Genomic DNA, 19,420 nt, shown 5'->3' on the forward strand with positions numbered 1-19,420 from the left:
TTTACATACTTAAATTTTTATTAAACTTCCAGGAAACAGGCTTATAACTTCTATTCCGCACCAGCAAAAAGGATCACTCAGGGGCGACTGTTAGGACCAGAAAACGCTGTCTTGGCAAGTGCGGCGGCCTTTTATGCAATGTTCTGCTGCAGCGCAGGCAGTAAATGAGGAAGGATGAGAAGAGCAAACCGTCCTGTGTAGTCATGACCATTCACATTGCACATGCGCGAAATGTGCTACAAAACAAAAAGGGCCATACCGGAGTATAAGGAAAGGAATGCCTGGTCTTTTTCAAGCAAGAGAAAAAGGGAAGGAAGAAGCTCCTTTCAGCAACAGCCTACATCATTTTAAGCCACATGTGGCTTCCAACAGCACCCCCTTGTGGGCTTTCACTAAACTGCTAATTCGCAAAACACTGCAAGTTTTTCTTTGCTATACCCTATCCATAATTTCCAGTCCAACAAGACGAAATCATGAAAAAACAACTGCCATAAAATCAGTTATTATGCCATAGTATGGCCTTTATGTGAATCGAAGACCCAGCAAAACAACAGTGCACATTGAAAAACTAGCATTCCTCATTAACACAGGTCCCCAAGACACAATATACATGGTTTGCTTCCTTCCTACGAGATGACATTAGCCAAATGAATACAAAAACAGAGTGCAAACATGCCCAGTCATGACAGGCTCAAATCGGGACACTGTAGGCTACCAGCTTTCCAGACGATGGCTTACCAACAAATATTTGAAGCCTCGGCAAACAATACCTGCTGGTACAAGTGACGCAGCTCAAAGCAGCACAACAGTGTCATTGGCAGACCTGGCGCCACCTACAACCCCCGCACCAGCCATGTCAACGTTGCACCTTACAAACAAGGAGTGCCCCAATGACAGCATGATGAGACATGAAGCAATCCTGTTATCACAAACTCGCGATGACATCCTTATTTTATTTATGCATGCAATATAAAAAAGGGCTTGCAACAAATTGGACGAAAACAAAGGCACCAATCGAATTAACAAAAAAGTGCATTGGCAACCACCATTAAAATGTAGTGCTCACAGACTGCACAAAAATCATGTTCTTGCTCTTGTTCCATGAATTTGTCGTTGATTCTGTCATAAAAAAAAAAGAATCCTTCCCCACAATTTCCAATATGATGTGCAAAATGAGAACTATGTCCTCTTCTGTGCACTCTTTTCCCCCATGACAAATCTCAGCACCAAATGGTTTTTCACAGAAAGCCCATCAGAGATTTGAAGTTGAATTTCCTTGGAAGTGCAGCTGTTTTGCCCTAATAGAGAAAATTTTTACAAGTGCAATGTCACACATTCTGTTAACTAAAACATTAAATGAAAGTACCAGTGTTTAAGAGAGAAAACTATGAACAAGAGACTGCTGGAAACTCATTTGGTGGTTGCCGAGAGTGATGAAACATGCACAATGCATGTTTACCTTAACAGCCCCACACATAAAACCTCTTTAACCACCCTGAAAAAAAAAATTTGGCAGCCAGCTTGTCCAGGAGCACAAAGCTAAAAAAGGGGAGGGGGCAGATGGAGAAAAAAAAAAACACAAGCGTGAAGGAAGAAAACAGTGCTGCCCCAACTGCAGAAAACAGACGGTGGAGAGACTGACAGTTCCGCACAAAGATCCATTGAAGCAGTCTTCTTAACCCTTTCCCGCTTTCGCCTGATCACCGTTGCTGCCGCTGCTGCGCCAGTCACACATCATAGCAGCCAGAGCTTGAGCCTCAGGGCGTCAACCCCATTCAGGTAGTATCGGAAGAGCCTCTTGTCACGCACAAAGCCAAGGTTCTCGTACAACCGGAGCGCCGGCTTGTTGGTTATTTCAGTTTCGAGCACCACCTGTGGAGAAGATAAGTACATAGCAGCAGCAGGTTGTAATTGGCTGCACCAGCTAAAAGAGGGGCGCTGTTGCAATAGTCTTCAAAGTGAGGGACATTTGTGGAACACTTACACAGACCAACCGTATCTATATGAGATGCTGCAGCTAAGCTCACCAATAATGTTTAAAAACAGGCTTTTTGAGGCATAAAGGCTGCTTTTGTGGAACAGTAATACCAGTAATGGCAAATGTCAGAAAGCAAGTCATTCAAATTAACTAGCAAGTTGGTTAAATTGTGAATTTAGAGTTTAACATCCCGAAATGATACACTGGCTATGAGGGATGCCACAGTAGAGGGCTCCATATTAATTTAGACCACCTGAGGTTCTTTAAAGTGTCCTGACATCGTACAGCACATGGATTTTTTGTATTCCGCCTCCATTGAAATATGGCCACAGCAGCCAGGATTGACCCCACGACCTTGGGATCACCAGCTGAACGCCAAAGCCACTAAGCTGCTGCGACAGGAACCAACAATTCTAATAGTTAACTTTGTAACTACAGTCGAGCCCATTTATAAAGGGCACAATAATAATGAACGCTTGCTTACTGTGAAGGACAGCGGTGCAATGGTCACAAAATGTATTAGGACAACGGCACTGTGCTTAAGATAAAACGAACATTCGTGGCTGCACGACTCTGTTAGAGCAAACGAGGAAGCGCAGCGAACTCTCCCCCACAATCGAAAAACATGCACTTTTCGTCTTCCAGCTCCGTAATCCCCTCTGCGGAGGCTCTAAAAAGGCAGTGAAACTGTAATTAACCAGCAGCTAAGCATGTGCCAAAGGGCTACAGAGTCAATTAGTGTGTGTGTGTGTGTGCCAGCTGCATATGAAGTGATGCAGGGAGACGGGGGCAGCACTGAAAGAAAAACTACTGTAAGTGGTGGGTGATCAACCAATGGTAGCGAATTGAAAAATTTGAATGCCAATCATGTAGGATGCCTTGTAGGCTCAGCTGGTGACGTGACATTGCCACCTGCCAAATCTGCTCTCCACCTTCACCGCTGCAGCAGTGCTTAGCGGCAGACAGAACATTCTGCCATGGTCTCCCGAGTACATGTGCCCTGTGCCAGCTTCAACGCTGCATCCATAAAACCCTGTAGAGGATCGGATACGAGGATGCCGACCTACCACTAGCTGCCATGAAAGCTTCAATCGCGATAAGTAATATAGTGCCCCTAATATAGCTTGTCGCCAGTAATGGTGTTGGCGAGGAGCACGACTCCACTGGAGAGTTTGGAGTGCGCCGTGATAAGGTCCACTTACGCGTGTCCGACTTTCTTACACAATAAATGCTGCTTTTGTGTGACTGTATATTTGGCTGTTATATCTGAAGTCCACTTACTATGAACTTAGGATACAATGAACGCAATTTGCGTGACCATCAGGTTCGTTGTAAGTGAGGTCAACTGAATTACACTTGGTTGAATGGCTGTAATTACAGATCTGTAGGTGGAGATAAATGATAGCCTACCATATTTTAGAATTTCGAAAACATGAATTTGCTCACTGCTGTGTCACAAAGAATTCTGACCCTCCTGGCATATCAAGGCAAAACCACACGGCCAGAGTATGAATGCAGTCACACCCACCAGCACCCGACCCGTCCCACAGCAGTGCACATGACGCGAGCTTCTCTATCCCAGTAGGACTGGAACATTATGCAACAGTGAGCAACAGCCAGTGAGGTTAGCCTTTTGTAAGGCGCAAGCTCTACGATTGTCTAACATGCATACAAATGGTAAAATTGCACCTAGAATGACTCCAGAAATTCAATGACATCACTTTCAAGCCATTTCAACCATTGCTTTTGTAAAAAAAAAGGGGTCACATATTTGCACCAATAACTTCGTAAAAACACCCCATATGTGGAACGTATCTGTTCCTCAGTCTTATAGACGTATAAGAAAACTTGTAATTTGAACTGAAAATTATTTCAAGAATTATTATGAGGCAGCTGACTGATGGAAAAGGCTCGAAAGCCAAACAATTTTTCAAATTCTTTTTCCCGCCAATATGGGTCACGTCAAACTGTACACCTGCGCTTGTAAAAGCACTCAGAACATCAACGACGCCTATCAGCGAAAGAAAAAAACGCATTGAATCGTGTGTTTGATTGTTGGGTAGCATTCAGCATGCAAAAATATGGTACATAGGTGCACTGTTGTCTGCCTGCTGGCACGTGAAACAAATGGGACAACATGTGTCCCGCCGTCCAGCAAAGGGTCAAGCTCTCGAAAAGGAGACACACACACACACACACACACACTTAAAACACGCTCCTTCACAGATTTTGCACAATGAGAATCTGCCCTACAAAACCTGCAGAAATCAATACACTGCTTTGTGGAATAAATAGATGGTGCAAGTTGGGAAACTCAAATACAGTAGTATGAACAGCAAGAGGCATTTATCTCTACATGTTTTCTTCATAACTACACACAAAAGCAAATGTCACAAGGCATGCACTTACTTCATCAGCATCATCACTGATCATGGCCCGTATCGCTTTTAGCACCAGTGTAGAACCTGCCAGGGAGAGAAGGGAACAAAATGAGCGAAACCAGTGCCTCCCTTTCCCGTGGTGTTCAAGAGCTGCCAGTGACATAACCAAGCCACCGAGGCTAACCAGTCTGCAGCAGGCAAAAGGCCTTCCTGTCTTGAGAACTGCGGTGTCCAAGCAGCGTTACTTTTAGTCCCATTAACCTAGTACCAGTGGATCATTCAGACACTTCCCACAATACCATCAAGCGTATGTACTATACTATGCCATAAAACTCTCTTTAGTTAGGAGGAATTTGGCCATGCTTCAGCTAATTCTGACAGGTGGTGCAGCTCGCATGTGCAGGGTGATGTAGACAGGTGGTGATGATGGCGAGTTACTGACTCAGAAGTCTGGCCACTAAAGCACAAGTAGCAGTGGTGTCCGACTGAAACGTAAAGCCGCCATACTTTATGTACCTAGTGATACGCAAATGAGCTGTATCTCTGTGGTCATAAGTAAAGACAGTAGAGCGGAAGGCACTTTTGTTACGAGTTATGCTCCACCATTTGTTGTCGTTGCATGCGCGTCATGGACTGCGCTGTCAGCCCTCTTCGTAGGGCCTGTAATTTTTTTGCATTATGTTCTGTGTGTGTGTATTGGGGAGGGGGAGAGGAGGCTGTTCTGGGCGCCCTAGTGGGCATATTGCTTCATCCGACAGCGTGTGCGAACTGCACCATTCGACAGAATTGAGAAAAATGGATAACGTCGCACAAATTTCTCGCACGAAGAAATCAAAAAGTACAGAATTTTTAAAATAAAGAAAGGTAAGTTGAAGTAGGACACTTTGTTGCTGTTCTTTTTGGTGCCTTCAATAATCAGACATTTGATAAATTAGGACGCTTTCTCCGGGGTTTTACTGCACTTCACAGAACAAGTGAATAATTGTGCACAGTGCTTTTTTGAAAGCCTCTGAACTATTCCCGCTGCACTTCTGCTAAAGCTTATTAGAAATTTGATGACAAAGGAAGCCCAAACCATTTTGCATCAATATGCAGTTATAAAGATTAAAAACAAAAGAAAAGAGACAAACAGGGAGAACAAATATTTATGTCCTTGCTTTGGAAATGATGAGCAAGACAATAGTAGTATATGTGGCTCATCGCATGGAATTGGCTGGCATCTAGTAAATAATTTGATTCCACTCACCCCCCCCCCCCTCCCCCCGCCCCTGTAGATTTAATTTGTTTTAACAACCATACTGTAGCTATTGATGTCAAAGCTGCGACCGATGCCACATGAAAGCTGCAACATAACCGCTATGTGCAGGCAAGTTCTATGTAGAAATAAGTATTTGCTAATGACTTATGCACCATTAAAAACAAAACATGCAATGAAAAATTTGGTGACCCTACTCCTTCAAAACACTTCGCTTTACAGCTTGTTCTGATCAATCCCCTCAGTAAATTCTGACCAAATGTTGAGCCCATTCTCTTACCACCTGTTCTGCAGCAAGCTTTCAAAGCGCATAGCAGCTGCAGATGGGACACACACAGCATGCTGCCTATTTACGATAAACGCACAAGGTGACAGCAGGCATGCAAGCGCATACCTGTACCTGTAAATGCAGTTTTTCCTGCTATAACCAGCAGAGGTACCATACACTAGTGATGCGTTCAAGGACTTTTCATATCCTTTGGTCGTATTGCAACTGTAGCCAACATTGTGCATTAAAAAGCCGCATCACTTTTAAAAGCTGCAATTGCAAGTGCAAGCAACATGTGTAGATTTCACATTAGCACATTTCTTTCCTTTCTTTTTGTACTCTGCTGGTAGAAAATTTAGGCAATTTCATAACTCAAACCAAGGGTCAACCACTCCAATGGGCTACTGTGTGCCGCATCAAAATGGAAAGGAAATGAGATACAAGTTAATTTCATTTCTCATGCTTAATGCATTCTTTTAACAAGAAAGCTTACATTGTGATCACAACTATAAAGAAGAGTGAAATGGCCGTCAAGAGTGATTTACATGAATATGACGAGGTTATCACGGTGTCAAGCTGATTTGAAAAGATTAGAGGCACTAAATTTCCAGTCTGTTTTTTGTTGCTAATGGTGCAAAGAGTCGAATAAATACCCTAACTGGAAGATATGCCATAGTATGGTTTTATAGTTTAAACAGTTTATTACGGAAACCTTTTTGCTCCACGGTTCCTGTGGGCTGGAAAACAAGGTCAGCAAGCAGGACTGTGAGAAGTCCCATGTGCTCACAGAACAACGATGTATTTACCACTTTCCAGTCTATTGCTACTATATATTGCCGATTATAAGTCGACGTTTTTTCAAAAAATGATCTTCCAAAAGTGGGGGGTCAACTTACAATCGGAGACAACCTATATGTGGACTCGTAAAGTAGACCTATGTGCGGAGTCAAAACTAGTTTCGACCAAGCTGCAGATAATATCGTGCTCTATGCATGCATACTTATGTAATAGTTGTTAGACACATTGCAAAAGCGAGTCTGCTTAAAAAAAGAGGAATTTGAACAGGATTATACAGCTTAAAGAAACCAGCAGTCAGAGACAGAGATAACAGGCAAGAAAAAGGCACTGTCATGTGCGGGCCCGCTGACCAGCAGCAAACAGAACAGCCAATGGTGTGGCAGTTTCCGGTTCAGGTGTCAGAAGTCATCGGAAGTATACAACGATGCGGCCAGGCCAATATTCCCAATCCTGCCTTGTGCTCACCCACATAAATGCCGGTGGTCTGGCACAGCAGGGAGCATAAAATATGCGAGCAAAAGTTTTTTTTTAATATAAAAACCTGGAAAATAAATTAAGGGTGCGCAAAATATGCGAGGGTGCAAATTACGCCAGTAAATATGGCAACCATGTTACCAGTCACATGCATCCAGGAGTGTTTTTGCACATTTTTGCATGCCTTTTTGCCATTTCCGCATTTCACTTTGCCGAGATGACGGTCACTAGGGGTGTTGTGTGCAGTTTGTGTCTCTGCTCTAAGGACGCCAACATGCCACCGCAACCTCAGCAACAATACAGCGTGGCTTTCAAGTGACAAACAATCCTCTACGCCGAACTGGAAAACAACGTCGCCGTAGGGCGCAAGCCTGATGTGTCAGAAAAGTGCACGAGGGGATGGAGAAAACAAAGACCTTTGTGTGCACTGCTACACGCCGTTCCTTTCGCTGACTTAAGTCAGGACGATACCCTGCTGTTGAGGAGGCGGTTCAAAATTGGGTTCATGACCAAATAAGTAGGAGCCTTAGTGTTTGCTACAATGACACTGGAGCGAAGGCATGCAATGTTGCGAAGGAGATGTGCATCCCATGCACTGAGTTTAAGGTGTCAAAGAAATGGGCGACAAATTTCATGAATTGGAATGGCCCGAGCCTGAGGCAACGCACGACCATATGCCAAAGGTTGCCCGAAGCATATGAAAAAAAAAAACAACGCAAGCTTTTGCACTACACGAGTGATCCGAGATTAGTTCCTGCTTGGTCAATTCAGCAATGCCGACCAGACTCTGGTCTGATTTGACATGCCCAATAAGAGGACAGTGTCCGGGGAAGGGGAGCACCAGGTTCGCCTGCAGAACACGAGAAAAACTGTTTCACGGTCATGTTGTGCCGTACTGCAGATGGGCACAAGCTACCACCCTTTCACCTGTTCAAGACTAGAAGGATACCAACCAAGGTGAAGTTTCCGCTTAAAGCTATCAGGCTGGTTAATGAAAAGGGTTCTTTTTAATGACAAAACTGTCTTCGAATGGTTTCGTCTCATGTGGTGCAGGCGTGCGGGTGCACTGCTAAAGCCCAGCAGCACGATCATCCTGGACTCCTTTTGCGGCCATATCACCGAATGTGTGAAAAAGCTGTAGCGAACTCTGGGTGTGATCTGGTCATCACTCCGGGCAGATTGACACCTGTTCTTCAGCCACTGGACATGGCACTGAACAAGCCGTTCAAAGACTGCATCGGTGCGTTTTACAATAAATAGCAAGACACCGGCAGGGCAGCTGAAGCACGCTTCTCTGATCAAGTGGTGCAATGGCATCTCTACACCGTTTCCGACGACCAGCAGCAGCAGTGGCTCACAAGATGGCAACGGCCACAACTGTGTCGTCCTCAGCTGCTGCGACGAGTCATGTTTTTTGAGTGATTCGGTCTTCTGAAAAATTTACTGGCAAGCTAGCACCACAGGGTGAGGCAATGTCGACCTATATTCGAAGTCAAAGTCAAACAATTTTTTTTTTTCCGGGTAGGGGGGGGGGGGGGACGTGAGTTAGAGGGTCAACTTATAATTGGCAATAAACAGCAAGTTCTGCGAACATGCGCGAGTTGCGGCACTTCTGTGCGTTGGCCTGTAAAGTCACAGTCCATGGACATCAAAACCGAAGCTCTATGCAATAAACAGTGCCGTCAAAAATTATCTGAAGCATACCGGAGTCTATATTCTTTAACTTTGTTATTAGTAAGTCCATGCACATTGTCATCGAAAAATAAAAAATTGCCACCAATTTACCTGGTTAAGCTAAATGAAACTTTGGTGCACTAGCACGTTTGCCTTCTTTTATCTTTGTTTAGCTTTTTATAAGCTTAAAAATTCGAGTTGCACCCAAACCTTCTTGCAGTCACTCTTTGGCCTTCCTCTTGCTGCCCGAGCAGCTCGCTGCGATTTGAGTCGCCATTCTCTCTGTTCGGCGATCTATGAAGCCACTTGTACACGCCCCTCTCGACTGCACATTCCTCCAATGACTTCATCATTTGCCTCTCCTTTCTCACTCTTCATCTTTTTCCGTATCCCGTTCTGCTTCAGCCTGTTGCCTCACTATATCCACTGAACCAGTTGACTCACGTTGACACTCTCTACTTTCGCATTGCAGTTCAGTTCACCGTACACATCGTTTGGCTTCAGAATCTGTTGCAGCGCTGGCTTCATCTACGATTTACCATTTGCTGCACTGCACATTCCTCTAGCAACTTCATCCTTTTCCTCTTCTTTCTGGCACCTGCATGTGCACGCAACCATTTTTCTCACTTTTCATTTTCTATGCACGTGTGATGCCCTTCTCCCATTTGTTTCACCTAGCGCGATGCTCCTCCGAGCTTACCCGAGCCTCCTTCCACTCGCTGCAGCTGGCGCATTGTACCTCTGAGCTCTCCCGAGCTTACCAGAGTCACTCTGAGGCTTCAACATGATGGGTTATGGCTTTTTCGTTACTGACCTATCTAGTGCTAGTACACTAAGGCAGAAAATATAACCTATGGCCCCCCTACTTCATTTAAGAGGCCGAAAAAAAAACAACTAGATAATGAGAACTCACCTATCTTCCTCTTGCGGTACTTGGAGTCTACGGCCAGCATTGCAATGTAGCCACGTTTGACCAACTTCTTGTGAACATCCAACTTGCAAACAATGGCACCGACACACGTCTCCCCATCCATTGCCTGCAAAGCGCGAAAGCTGTTGTACTTTGCTTGCAACTGCATACCTGTGACACCACAAGACACTGCAAACAAAATCCGAGTGAAAAGTTTTGTGTGCGAAAAGACACACCTGTGACATGACAGACCGAACAGTCATAGCTAAATGTGGATTAAGTGAGAGTGGCACAGACATACTTATACGACGAGGGGGCAGCCTTGCGCTTTTGACAAGGAAAATGACTATGATATGAGAAAGCATGTCTTTATGCGAGCTCAGATTGGCTATTTTTTTTAAAAAAGCAACACAAAAGATCAACACATTCAACCTTGAGATATTGACATCAGCCCTAAAAGCTCTGAAATTAATAATCACATCCTGCTCATTTATCCACCCTATCATTAACCCTTTCACACGTCATGTACGCAATTGTGTACAAAGCGAACTCGCAGCTTTTTCTTTGTTCCAGGCAAATTTCGCATCCTACATCTTGCAAATAAGCTTGATATTTATGCCACATAGCAAATGCAGTAACTAATATTTTGTGAAACAGTGTGCAGAGCAGCACCATCATATTTTGCTAACAGTAGTCCCATAATTTTTTTTTTGCAATTTCAATCCGAATGTGCACCTTCGAAATTGGAAAAATTAACTATTTCCATGATCCTATAGGTCTTCACTTGACAATTCATGGCTGTTTCGATGTTGCTATTTTCATCAATTATTACACTTATTACACAATTATTACACTATAAGTGGGAAAATAACTTTGGTAACAAAGAGAATTTTAGTGCGATTTAAGTGCCTAGCATAACAGAGAAAGTTCACAAGTGATTCACGAATTATGATTCAGATTGATAAATGAAAGCTCTGTAGGTGGCCAGAACAGGCCTTTAACATATGCAAGGTCTCTTAAATGTTTTACTGCCTGATATTAATTCATAACGTGAAAGTGAATGGAATGCTGAAAGTCACAAGTGTGATATCAGAACGGCGAATGGTGGCTGCTCTGTCCCACTCAACCCACAGCCTGCAAGCAACACTCCAACCACCTTAAAGAGCAAGCTCGAAAAGTGCAGGACAAACTGTTCAGTCTTATATATAGGTGTTAATCAACAAGCAACATGGAACTAAAATTGGGTACAAGGAATCGCTTCACAGCCCTTTTCCAAAGCCACTTAACAGCTCCTTTCCGAAGCACACGCTTTCTTGCAAACGGTACTCTTTTTAACCACCAACATTGGCAGCACAATGAAAATAAACTTTGTGAAGGAAGTCAGCTTATTTCAGGAAAATCCTGCAACCTACTGAAACAACACAGCACACACTTGGTAGTTGGAGGCCAACCAAAAAGGAACCACAGTATCCTAGAAAAGCAAACAAAGAAGCTGCCAGAAAGAGAAAATAAAAACAAAGAAACCCCTTAAAACAGCGCTATGTTGCTCCACAATTAACAAGGGACTGGAAGGTGACGTTGCAACGACGTCACGGGATGCCTGTCACAGCTGGAACGTCTACGAATGCGCAGAAATAGCTCCCCACTGACCCCACTCTGTGGCAGCTATTTTTGGAGGAACGAGGAGTGTGTTTGGCGCCCTGTCTGTCGACCAGCTTGTCCGCATCGCATCGCTGCTCCCAATGCCAAAGCCACTATAGAAGAGTGCCACCGACCGACCGTGATCTCTGTGCGTCACGAAATGTGTCTGATGTTTTTGACAAAGGACTTTGGGCTCAGCGCTCAACAAGGGCCTAAATCTAAGAGTTAGCCACGCACCAAATAACGGTGCACCAACAAGTCAATCTCTCCTGTGAAAAGTGAACTGTCTGCAAAAAAACTCACGCATACATACATACATACTGCATTTACTCACATAATTATAGCACACGCAGAGTGAACACACCTGTCATTTTTGTTTTCACATAAATTTCTACTAATATATTATACTGCGATATGACATACCTACCATAGTTTTGTAAACTATTTTTGGAAAAACTGCATTATCTGAATAAATATCGCATATCAGATGGTAGCAAATGCAGGTAGGTGGTTGTTGCAGGTAGATTTTTCATGATATGGTGAGCTTTTAGAGATAAATATGCAGGAAGAGAAAGAACAGAAGAGAAACAGAGGAGGTGCAAACATTCTTCTGCACCACTCTGTGGCAGTTTCACAGTTCTTCGCCAATACCAACTGCACTGATTAGACATGGTTCTCAGGATTCATGCTGGCCTCGAGCTCCAAAATCCAATGGTTTTAAGGGCTGTCAAGGACTAACACAGTGGCTTATCAAAGAAGCATTTTCTACACATCAAAAATGCAACTTCCACTGCACAAGAAACTTCTACCAGCAAAGAAACAAAAGTGAAACTGCTTTTCAGTCATGGCTTTCACACAAACTCAGCTTCCTTTTTTCTCAAACTGGCCCGTGACCCATCCAGATGTCAGGTCATTAGTAGCTTCTGCATTCTATCCTGAAGCACTCAACTCAATGAAAGCTGCTTCCAATGTCCTTCTACTCAAACCGTGAATTTCTTCCAAACAATTTCTTCACCAAGGCTTCTCATGCATCCGCTACTTTGCACTGAACCCTCACTCCATGCTTCCCTGCTCATGGATGAGAATAAGCAACAGTTTAACAACCTTCCAGAGTTCTCTGTGCTACAAACACGTCGGGTGCTAGACCACACACAACGAAGTGCCTCCTCTGACATGCTCCGTGTGCCGCAAGCTAGGCATGTGCATTCAAATCCTGCAACCCACAGTGCGCAGGCATGACGACCTTTTGTAAATAATGTTATAATCAATGCGTACATACATGAAATGCCTACTCCTTACTTTTTTAAGCTTATCTTCAGGAGTTCATAATCGCCAAGCAAAGACAGATTTCACCAGAACACCAAGGATGAGATGCTGCCACTCCCAGAACGGCCAGGCCAAGTTGGCTGCTTTTAGTGCAGTTTGAGTGCTGGTGCTGGTAACCACAGGCAATCTGTTTTATCATCATCATCAGCCTGACTACGCCCACTGATGGGCAAAGGCCTCTCCCATGTCTCTCCAACTAACCCTGTCCTTTGCCAGCTGCGGCCACCGTATCCCCGCAAACTTCTTAATCTCATCCGCCCACCTAAACTTTCTGCTGCCCCCTGCTATGCTTGCCTTCTCTTGGAATCCATTCCGTTACCCTTATGGACCAGCGGTTATCTTGCCTTCGCATTATGTGCCCTGTCCTAGCCCATTTCTTCCTCCTGATTCTGACTAGGATGTCATTCACCCGCGTTTGCTTAACATTATACCTATAATTTTTCTTTCCATAGCTCTCTGCGTTGTCCTTAACTTAAGCTGAACACTTTTCGTTAGCCTCCACATTTCTGCCCAATAGGTGAGTACTGGTGACATACAGCTGTTGTATACTTTTCTCTTGAGCGATATTGGTAAACTGCCGTTCATGATCTGAAAAAACCTGCCATATGGTTCCACCCCACTCTCCTGATCCAGATAAGCAGTCACTACCTGCCTTAAGTAGACTTATTCCCTTACCACTACAAGCACCTGGCTACCATTTGTGAACTGCTGTTCCCTTGCAAGACTGTTGAACATTAATTTGGTTTTTTGCATGTTAATTTTTAGACCCACCATTCCGCCCTGCCTGTCTAACTCATTGATCATGCTTTGCAGTTCATCTCCCGAATGACAACTTTTATCCAGAACTGGTCCCTATACAGGCTTATATCCAGTGTTCTGTAGTTCTTGCTGGAAGTGCTAACCAAGGTCCACTAAAACTTTTGTTGATGAGGCGCACGTCACTGGGCCATAACAGCTTCGGATGTGGAAATTCAGAATGTATGCTACGCTGTACTAAAGACATCCAATTACTCTCTGGCAGCTGGGACTACATTAGTTTTTAGTTCATCACATTTGACAGCGTGCAACACTATAGCACTCACTGATCATGGTTTCCAGCATTGGGATGCATAAGAACAGGCTCACCTGCTGATTGAAGATTCTCAGTAAGAACTTTGTTTTTACAGCACTTGTAACAAAACCGTAGCAGAATCATGCACCTGGGACACTAAGTTTTAACTTCTGTAAAAAAATAAGTATCCTTAAAATTCAGTTTTTGGTTCCTTAAATGCACATGTGAATGCCCAATACTAATAGTCCTTAAAAAATTAGTGACTGGCAGCAGCTGACAGACTGCTTATGTGACAAGACCTCAACTGGCACAAGAAGAAGTGTTAACAGAGTTACTATATGATAAGGAATTTGTGCTTCAGTCACCATTTCACATTAGGGGCTCTCTGCATGTTTTTAACACAGATAGAACAAGATGTGCAACATGAAAAACAGTGCAAAACAACTACCCCATTATTCACGTTCGATGGAAGTCAAGAGCGACACTGCAAGTTAAATAGCATCTATGGGAGCCTTCCAAAACTATTTCTTAACGCATACTTACAACAGCATGCATGTGATCACCTATGTGAACCAGATTATCAATGTGCCTGAGTTGCATTTAGCAATGGAAAGTCCTCAAAGTCTTGTGGATGCTGGTAGGACCCTTGTCAAAACTACACGCACTCTGAACGAGGTTTGCCTACTGCATGTCAAATAGGCGATGCTCTTCTGCAGCAAACCTTCTGGTACTGTGCACTGTTTAGACTTCCTTCCACAATCACACTGCTAGAAATACATGGATTCTTTCACCACAACTGGCCATTTCAAAGGCTTAAACAGTTGCCAGTAAACACGGCCTTCACATTGCACTGCGGCAGACCTTAACCCCCCTCCCGCTCAGCACTGCAATGATAGCGTCTGAATGCATAAGTGCACCCTGAGGCGACGTTGAGTTATCATTACGCGACAGTCAAGGCAACCGTGCATAGGAAAGCGGCTGCCAATTCCTTGTCTACGGCTGACCTTAACCCGCGTGCTGAGCACCGTAACAGTGTGCCCGACCGAAAGCTGTCGGCCTTCCGGCTGATAGTAGCACGGGGCTCAACGGTGGCGTCCTTGATTTTTGCGTTTTCTTTTCTCTCTCTCTATCGCTCGCACGTCACGTGGCTTCCCTCCGAAAGCACCGCTCGCTATCGGCCCTCCCAGCCGCGAAGGCTGAGCGCACAAGCCATGGTGCGTCGCTCCCTGAAAAACTTTGGATGTCGTCCAGCGCGCCTGCACGCACAAACACTCACGCACACACACACACAACCCGCGCGGCAACAGAAAAAGCATTTGCGCGTCGTCTGCGCTTTTGACCCTGAGCTCGGCACACAGCGTGAGGGTTGACTCCCAAGCCAGACCACATTGGCGCTACACTTTGCAGCACGACTAGGGTGCGCAGGAAGAAATATATGAGGCACGCTGGGGCAGCGAGCACTGACCACGGCAGTAGACGCAACCGAACGCGCGAGAGAAACGGCACGGTGTTACATCCTTACCAGAAAGCACAATCGTGGCCAATTGTGTATGAAGTACCGGTACGTGTATATGGAGTAAGGTTCGGAGAGGTCCTTCTGAAACAGGCGCATAATGTCTGGCATCTGCCGCTCGGACTCGTACGCGACGTACGAGATGCCTTCGTCGGCGCATGGGCTCGGCGGCGCGCGCACACTGCCGTCGGCATCACTGGACGGGCTTGGGGGTCGTTGGAGGGCGGCCGACTCGGGCGCACACTCGCCGCCGTGGTGGTCGCCGTCGTGCCAGTGCACGACACCGTTGAGCTTGTCCGACGAAGCGACGCCGACGACGGAGCACCCGTTGGGAGCCGCATCGCGGCGGCTCAGGCTCAGCGTCTTCTTGAGGTGCGCCGCGAGCAGTTCGTCGGACACCTTCCAGAAATCGTGGTCGGCATCTTGGGTCAGCCCGTCGGCGAGTCGGTCAGCTGCTTCGGAGCCGAGGTGGTGGCATCCTGCCGTGTGATCGCCGTAACCTTCTAAGCCTACTGGCGAATGGTCCGCACGGTCGGGATCTTCCATCGCTCATGGACACGAGCTCGGAGGCAGCTCCGGCTCATACTTCGACGCTCTGCACCGCCCGACGACCGCGCACTCCATCCAACGATCGACGCTCACTACTTCTCCATCGCACGACGTGCCGCTGGCGTACGTAAGGGAAATATAGGTCCAACTGTATCTCTGGCCTTTTAATCGAACGGCACGAGCACCGCGAGTTTGCTCATTTCAGCACGATTGTCGAGAGGCCCGTGACGCATGCTCATTACAGCGATGTGTTAATGTAACGCTCCGCGCTAGGCGCACGGGCTGTGACGAAACCGCATGAGTTAGGAAAATCGGGAGGCGAAGGAAACAAACAACTTTAGATGCGCCTGCCCCTCCGATCTGGCTCCACCTACGACTCTGTTTAAAGTTCACCCGTCGAGAGGCCGCGAGGTCGCAAAACAACCGCAGCCACCCACGTTCACTTTTGTCGCGGACGTTTTCTTTTGTTGTTGGCGTTAACGGGTTGCGTGCGGTTTCCGGTTCCGCTAGCCGCCAGAGGGCCACGGTTTTCGAAACCAATTCGGGCGGCCGATGTGCTGCGTGCTCCATCATTTCACGACCTTCGACTCCGAAGGATTACAACCCGGAGCGAGCAGCTAGCTCAAATGCTGCCAAGTGGTATTCTCGGTGTTGCTGGCATATAGCACGCTGCCCGACTCTCCCATTTGCCGACGTCTTCCTTGGCTTGAGCGTCATATCGAGGCAAGTGTGACCGCTGCAACGGGCGTGCTGTGTGGTGCATGGTGCTGTTGACGATAAATGCGTCTGTTTTGTTCGGCTTTGACTCGTATCTGTCAGTCATTGTGGGAATAACGCCAGCAAAACGACGGTACAACGGCGAAATATCGTTTGCGCGGCTTATGTAATAATCGCACGCCAGGCCGGCTCTCTTCGTCGTCACTGCTGTTTTGTCTTTCATCGTGCAGTCCTCGGAGGAGCGATGATGTCTCACCCCAATGTCTTTTCTCCTACCTCGTAGTGCACGGAATAGCCGCAATGTCCTTCCCCAACAAAGAGCAGCGTCAGAAGTGTTGGGATTCGAGAGATCGCTACTGGGAGTGCCTTGACCGTAACGCCGACGATGCGAGTCGCTGCACAGAAACGAGGTCCTTTTACGAGTCCCGTTGCCCGAGCCAGTGGGTAAGTGAGCTGTGAATTCACTTTCTGTGTTAAATTTACTTGTTTATTTTGTGGCGCATTAACGACAGCGGACCAGCCGCTGGCAGCCCCGAAAAGTGTTGTCATGAAGTTTTGCCGCCACGTGCTGATAATCAAACCCTTGCGAAATAACCTCATAACGAAGAAATGCTTAGAAAATCTTGTTTGCACTACTACAGATGAATTTATTGAAGATTTATGCGTGCAAGATGTTTTATATCTAAGAGGCTGGACGAATAAGCTCGTCGGATGAACCACAGATCAGAGCTTGCAAGCCTTTATTGTGAGGAATGAGTTGGCATGGTCTTTTTCTTCTCTCTGGCTACTAGGTGAAGCACTTCGATCGCAAGAGGGAATACCTGAAGTTCAAGGACAAGATTGAGAATGATGGGTACGAGCCACTTGATGATCCCAAGGCCAGGGCAAAAAGCTGAGACGCGCGATATTTTGTGAATAGACACACTGTTAATACATTTTGACCAAGTCCAAGGGCTATTCAACCCATACAGGTGTGGTCTGTCACATCGGATCATTAACACTGTTGTCATGTTGATGGCAAGCCTAGCAGAGCACTTAGTAGAGCCCTGGTTATAAGGATGCATTGCAACTGAAATTCATTGCTACTGTGCTAGCATCCTAATCAGTGCTTATACCATTAGTATGATGAGAGTAGAACGCAAGATGTGGCATGAGCATTCATAGATGTTCGCATGTGTGTGTGTTTGCTTGTTTGGCTGAAGTGTCATCTGTGTCTTAATAAAGCACTTCTCTGGGGCTCATTTGTACATGTCACCATGCAGTAATTCCTGCTGCATCAGAACAAATGCAACAACTCGCAAATACTCATCTGCATGCTTGTGTTTAGTAAGGAGCAGTAGTAATAGTAAGGCAGCCAAGCCCTGTTCTACAAGCGGAGCACTAGAGCTGCAGCTGTTGCCCTAAGTAAGAGGAACTGAGAACTGTGTCAGCATTGCAGCTTGGTTGTAAAGGCTTGTTCTTCATCTGCGCCAGTGCGTTCAAGTAAGCTGAAGCAACTGGACATACGAAGAAAAGGTAAAGTGACTTATGGTGCCTGCTCTTCTAATCAGCCTGTTTTGGTGTTTGTTGCATGTTGTGCTGTATGAGTAGTAAACCTGCGAAGCATTTCATGCAGCTGGCTTATAGATCCTGGACCCGAATAGCCTACCTTAGTAGCCAAATGCAGCATTCACTTTGTGTCAGTCCAGTGTGCTTTAGGGAGCAACACCCAGTATGGAGTATATTTGAAACACCCCCCCTAAAGGGGAATAGATTGAAACCCGTTAAGAAACTCCCCCAAGGTGCATCGGTGTCTTTGTTTTTTCTTTTTTTTGTCCCCCTGGTTTCTACCCAAGCAAAGGGACATAGCAAGAGCTAAATTGTGCCAATAGTTGGTTTGACCTTTTTGAAGTCTGGCCTCCAGGCGAATGGAGTGAGGATTTAAATTGCTGTACATTTTTGTACTATCTTGCAATCATAAAAAGCTAGTTAGAAGTACCAGCACATTCCAATTTTTTCCAATTTTAGTTTGAAGTACCACAGTGCTGCTGGCCAGTCTGCTTGCACCTGGAACATTGTGTCGCAGTGCACAATTTTAGTGCTGTGACTTGGATGGTCAAGTTGTGCAAGATGCCATTACATAGGCATGCTACCATTCTACTTCTAGGAGGGCTGCTGGGAAGCCGACAATCGTTTTCGTAGACGCTCGTGATGCCCGCGGTGGTTTCAAAGCGGTCACCTGATCATGTGCCGACTCCGTAGCTTTTAACTGCTGTCTTATGGCCAAGATGTCGGACAGCAACAAAGTGGCAAAATAAAATTTTTCACATACTCCGTCCAGCAAGAGCCTATTTGTAGAGCACCTTAAGCTCAAATTAATACCCATGCCACACGTGCACAAGAAATAGTAAATGCTTAAGGCCTTAAGTTTGTTAATGGCGTTATTTTTGGAGTTTGTGCTATATGTCCAGATTTAATGTAATTATACGAAAGTCACGATAACACCTGCAAGGCACACAGAAATGTTACCTGAACATAAACAGTCTTAATGCGCACAGTATCTCTGGAAGGTTGGTCAAATGTAATGTAGAAATTATTTTGGGGCAAATGATGCTATTCTTGCATGATGAGTCGAAAAAGTAGCCATAAATTCGTGCGAGCACACAAGCCAAGAGTACCAGTCAGAAGCGCCGGTAAAAATGGTGCCCTTTGCATCGAAAATGCAGTAGAGGCGACCCATCCGACTGAAAGTTATGAATAAACTTTTGTTACTGGATAGGAAGCTGTTACTAAAAAAGCTTCATGCTTTTCTGAGTGAGGAATGGGGATGTGAGTACGCATTGCTGGGGCGAATAAGTTGCGGTGCACTCAGTAGGTCGCAAATGGCAGCAAGGCTAATGCCATTC

The 19,420-nt window shown here is 45.6% G+C and overlaps 2 protein-coding genes across 6 annotated transcripts; one reads left to right on the top strand and one right to left on the bottom strand.

The window, feature by feature from the left end:
• LOC144133492 (uncharacterized) lies at nt 1-16,255 on the bottom strand. The gene is made up of 4 exons (XM_077666627.1): nt 15,279-16,255; nt 9,742-9,865; nt 4,388-4,443; nt 1-1,872 (listed from the first exon to the last, which is right to left on the bottom strand). Exons 1-4 carry the CDS (start codon nt 15,813-15,815, stop codon nt 1,735-1,737), a joined length of 855 nt encoding a protein of 284 aa, XP_077522753.1. The 5' UTR covers nt 15,816-16,255; the 3' UTR covers nt 1-1,734.
• Nucleotides 16,256-16,333: 78 nt separating this feature from the next.
• Nucleotides 16,334-18,852, top strand: LOC144133493 (cytochrome c oxidase assembly factor 6 homolog). Of its 5 annotated transcripts, none has more exons than XM_077666631.1 (4): nt 16,402-16,541; nt 16,819-16,979; nt 17,327-17,388; nt 18,682-18,852. In XM_077666631.1, exons 2-4 carry the CDS (start codon nt 16,836-16,838, stop codon nt 18,755-18,757), a joined length of 282 nt encoding a protein of 93 aa, XP_077522757.1. In that variant the 5' UTR covers nt 16,402-16,541; nt 16,819-16,835; the 3' UTR covers nt 18,758-18,852. The 5 variants fall into 5 exon arrangements, with proteins under 5 accessions (XP_077522758.1, XP_077522757.1, XP_077522756.1 ...); XM_077666630.1 differs by lacking the exon at nt 18,682-18,852 and adding an exon at nt 18,543-18,636; XM_077666628.1 differs by lacking the exon at nt 18,682-18,852 and adding an exon at nt 17,974-18,218.
• Nucleotides 18,853-19,420: the final 568 nt, after the last annotated feature.

This window comes from Amblyomma americanum, chromosome 5, assembly GCF_052857255.1.
Source record: "Amblyomma americanum isolate KBUSLIRL-KWMA chromosome 5, ASM5285725v1, whole genome shotgun sequence".
In the NCBI taxonomy this organism is placed as follows: Eukaryota; Metazoa; Arthropoda; class Arachnida; order Ixodida; family Ixodidae; genus Amblyomma; species Amblyomma americanum.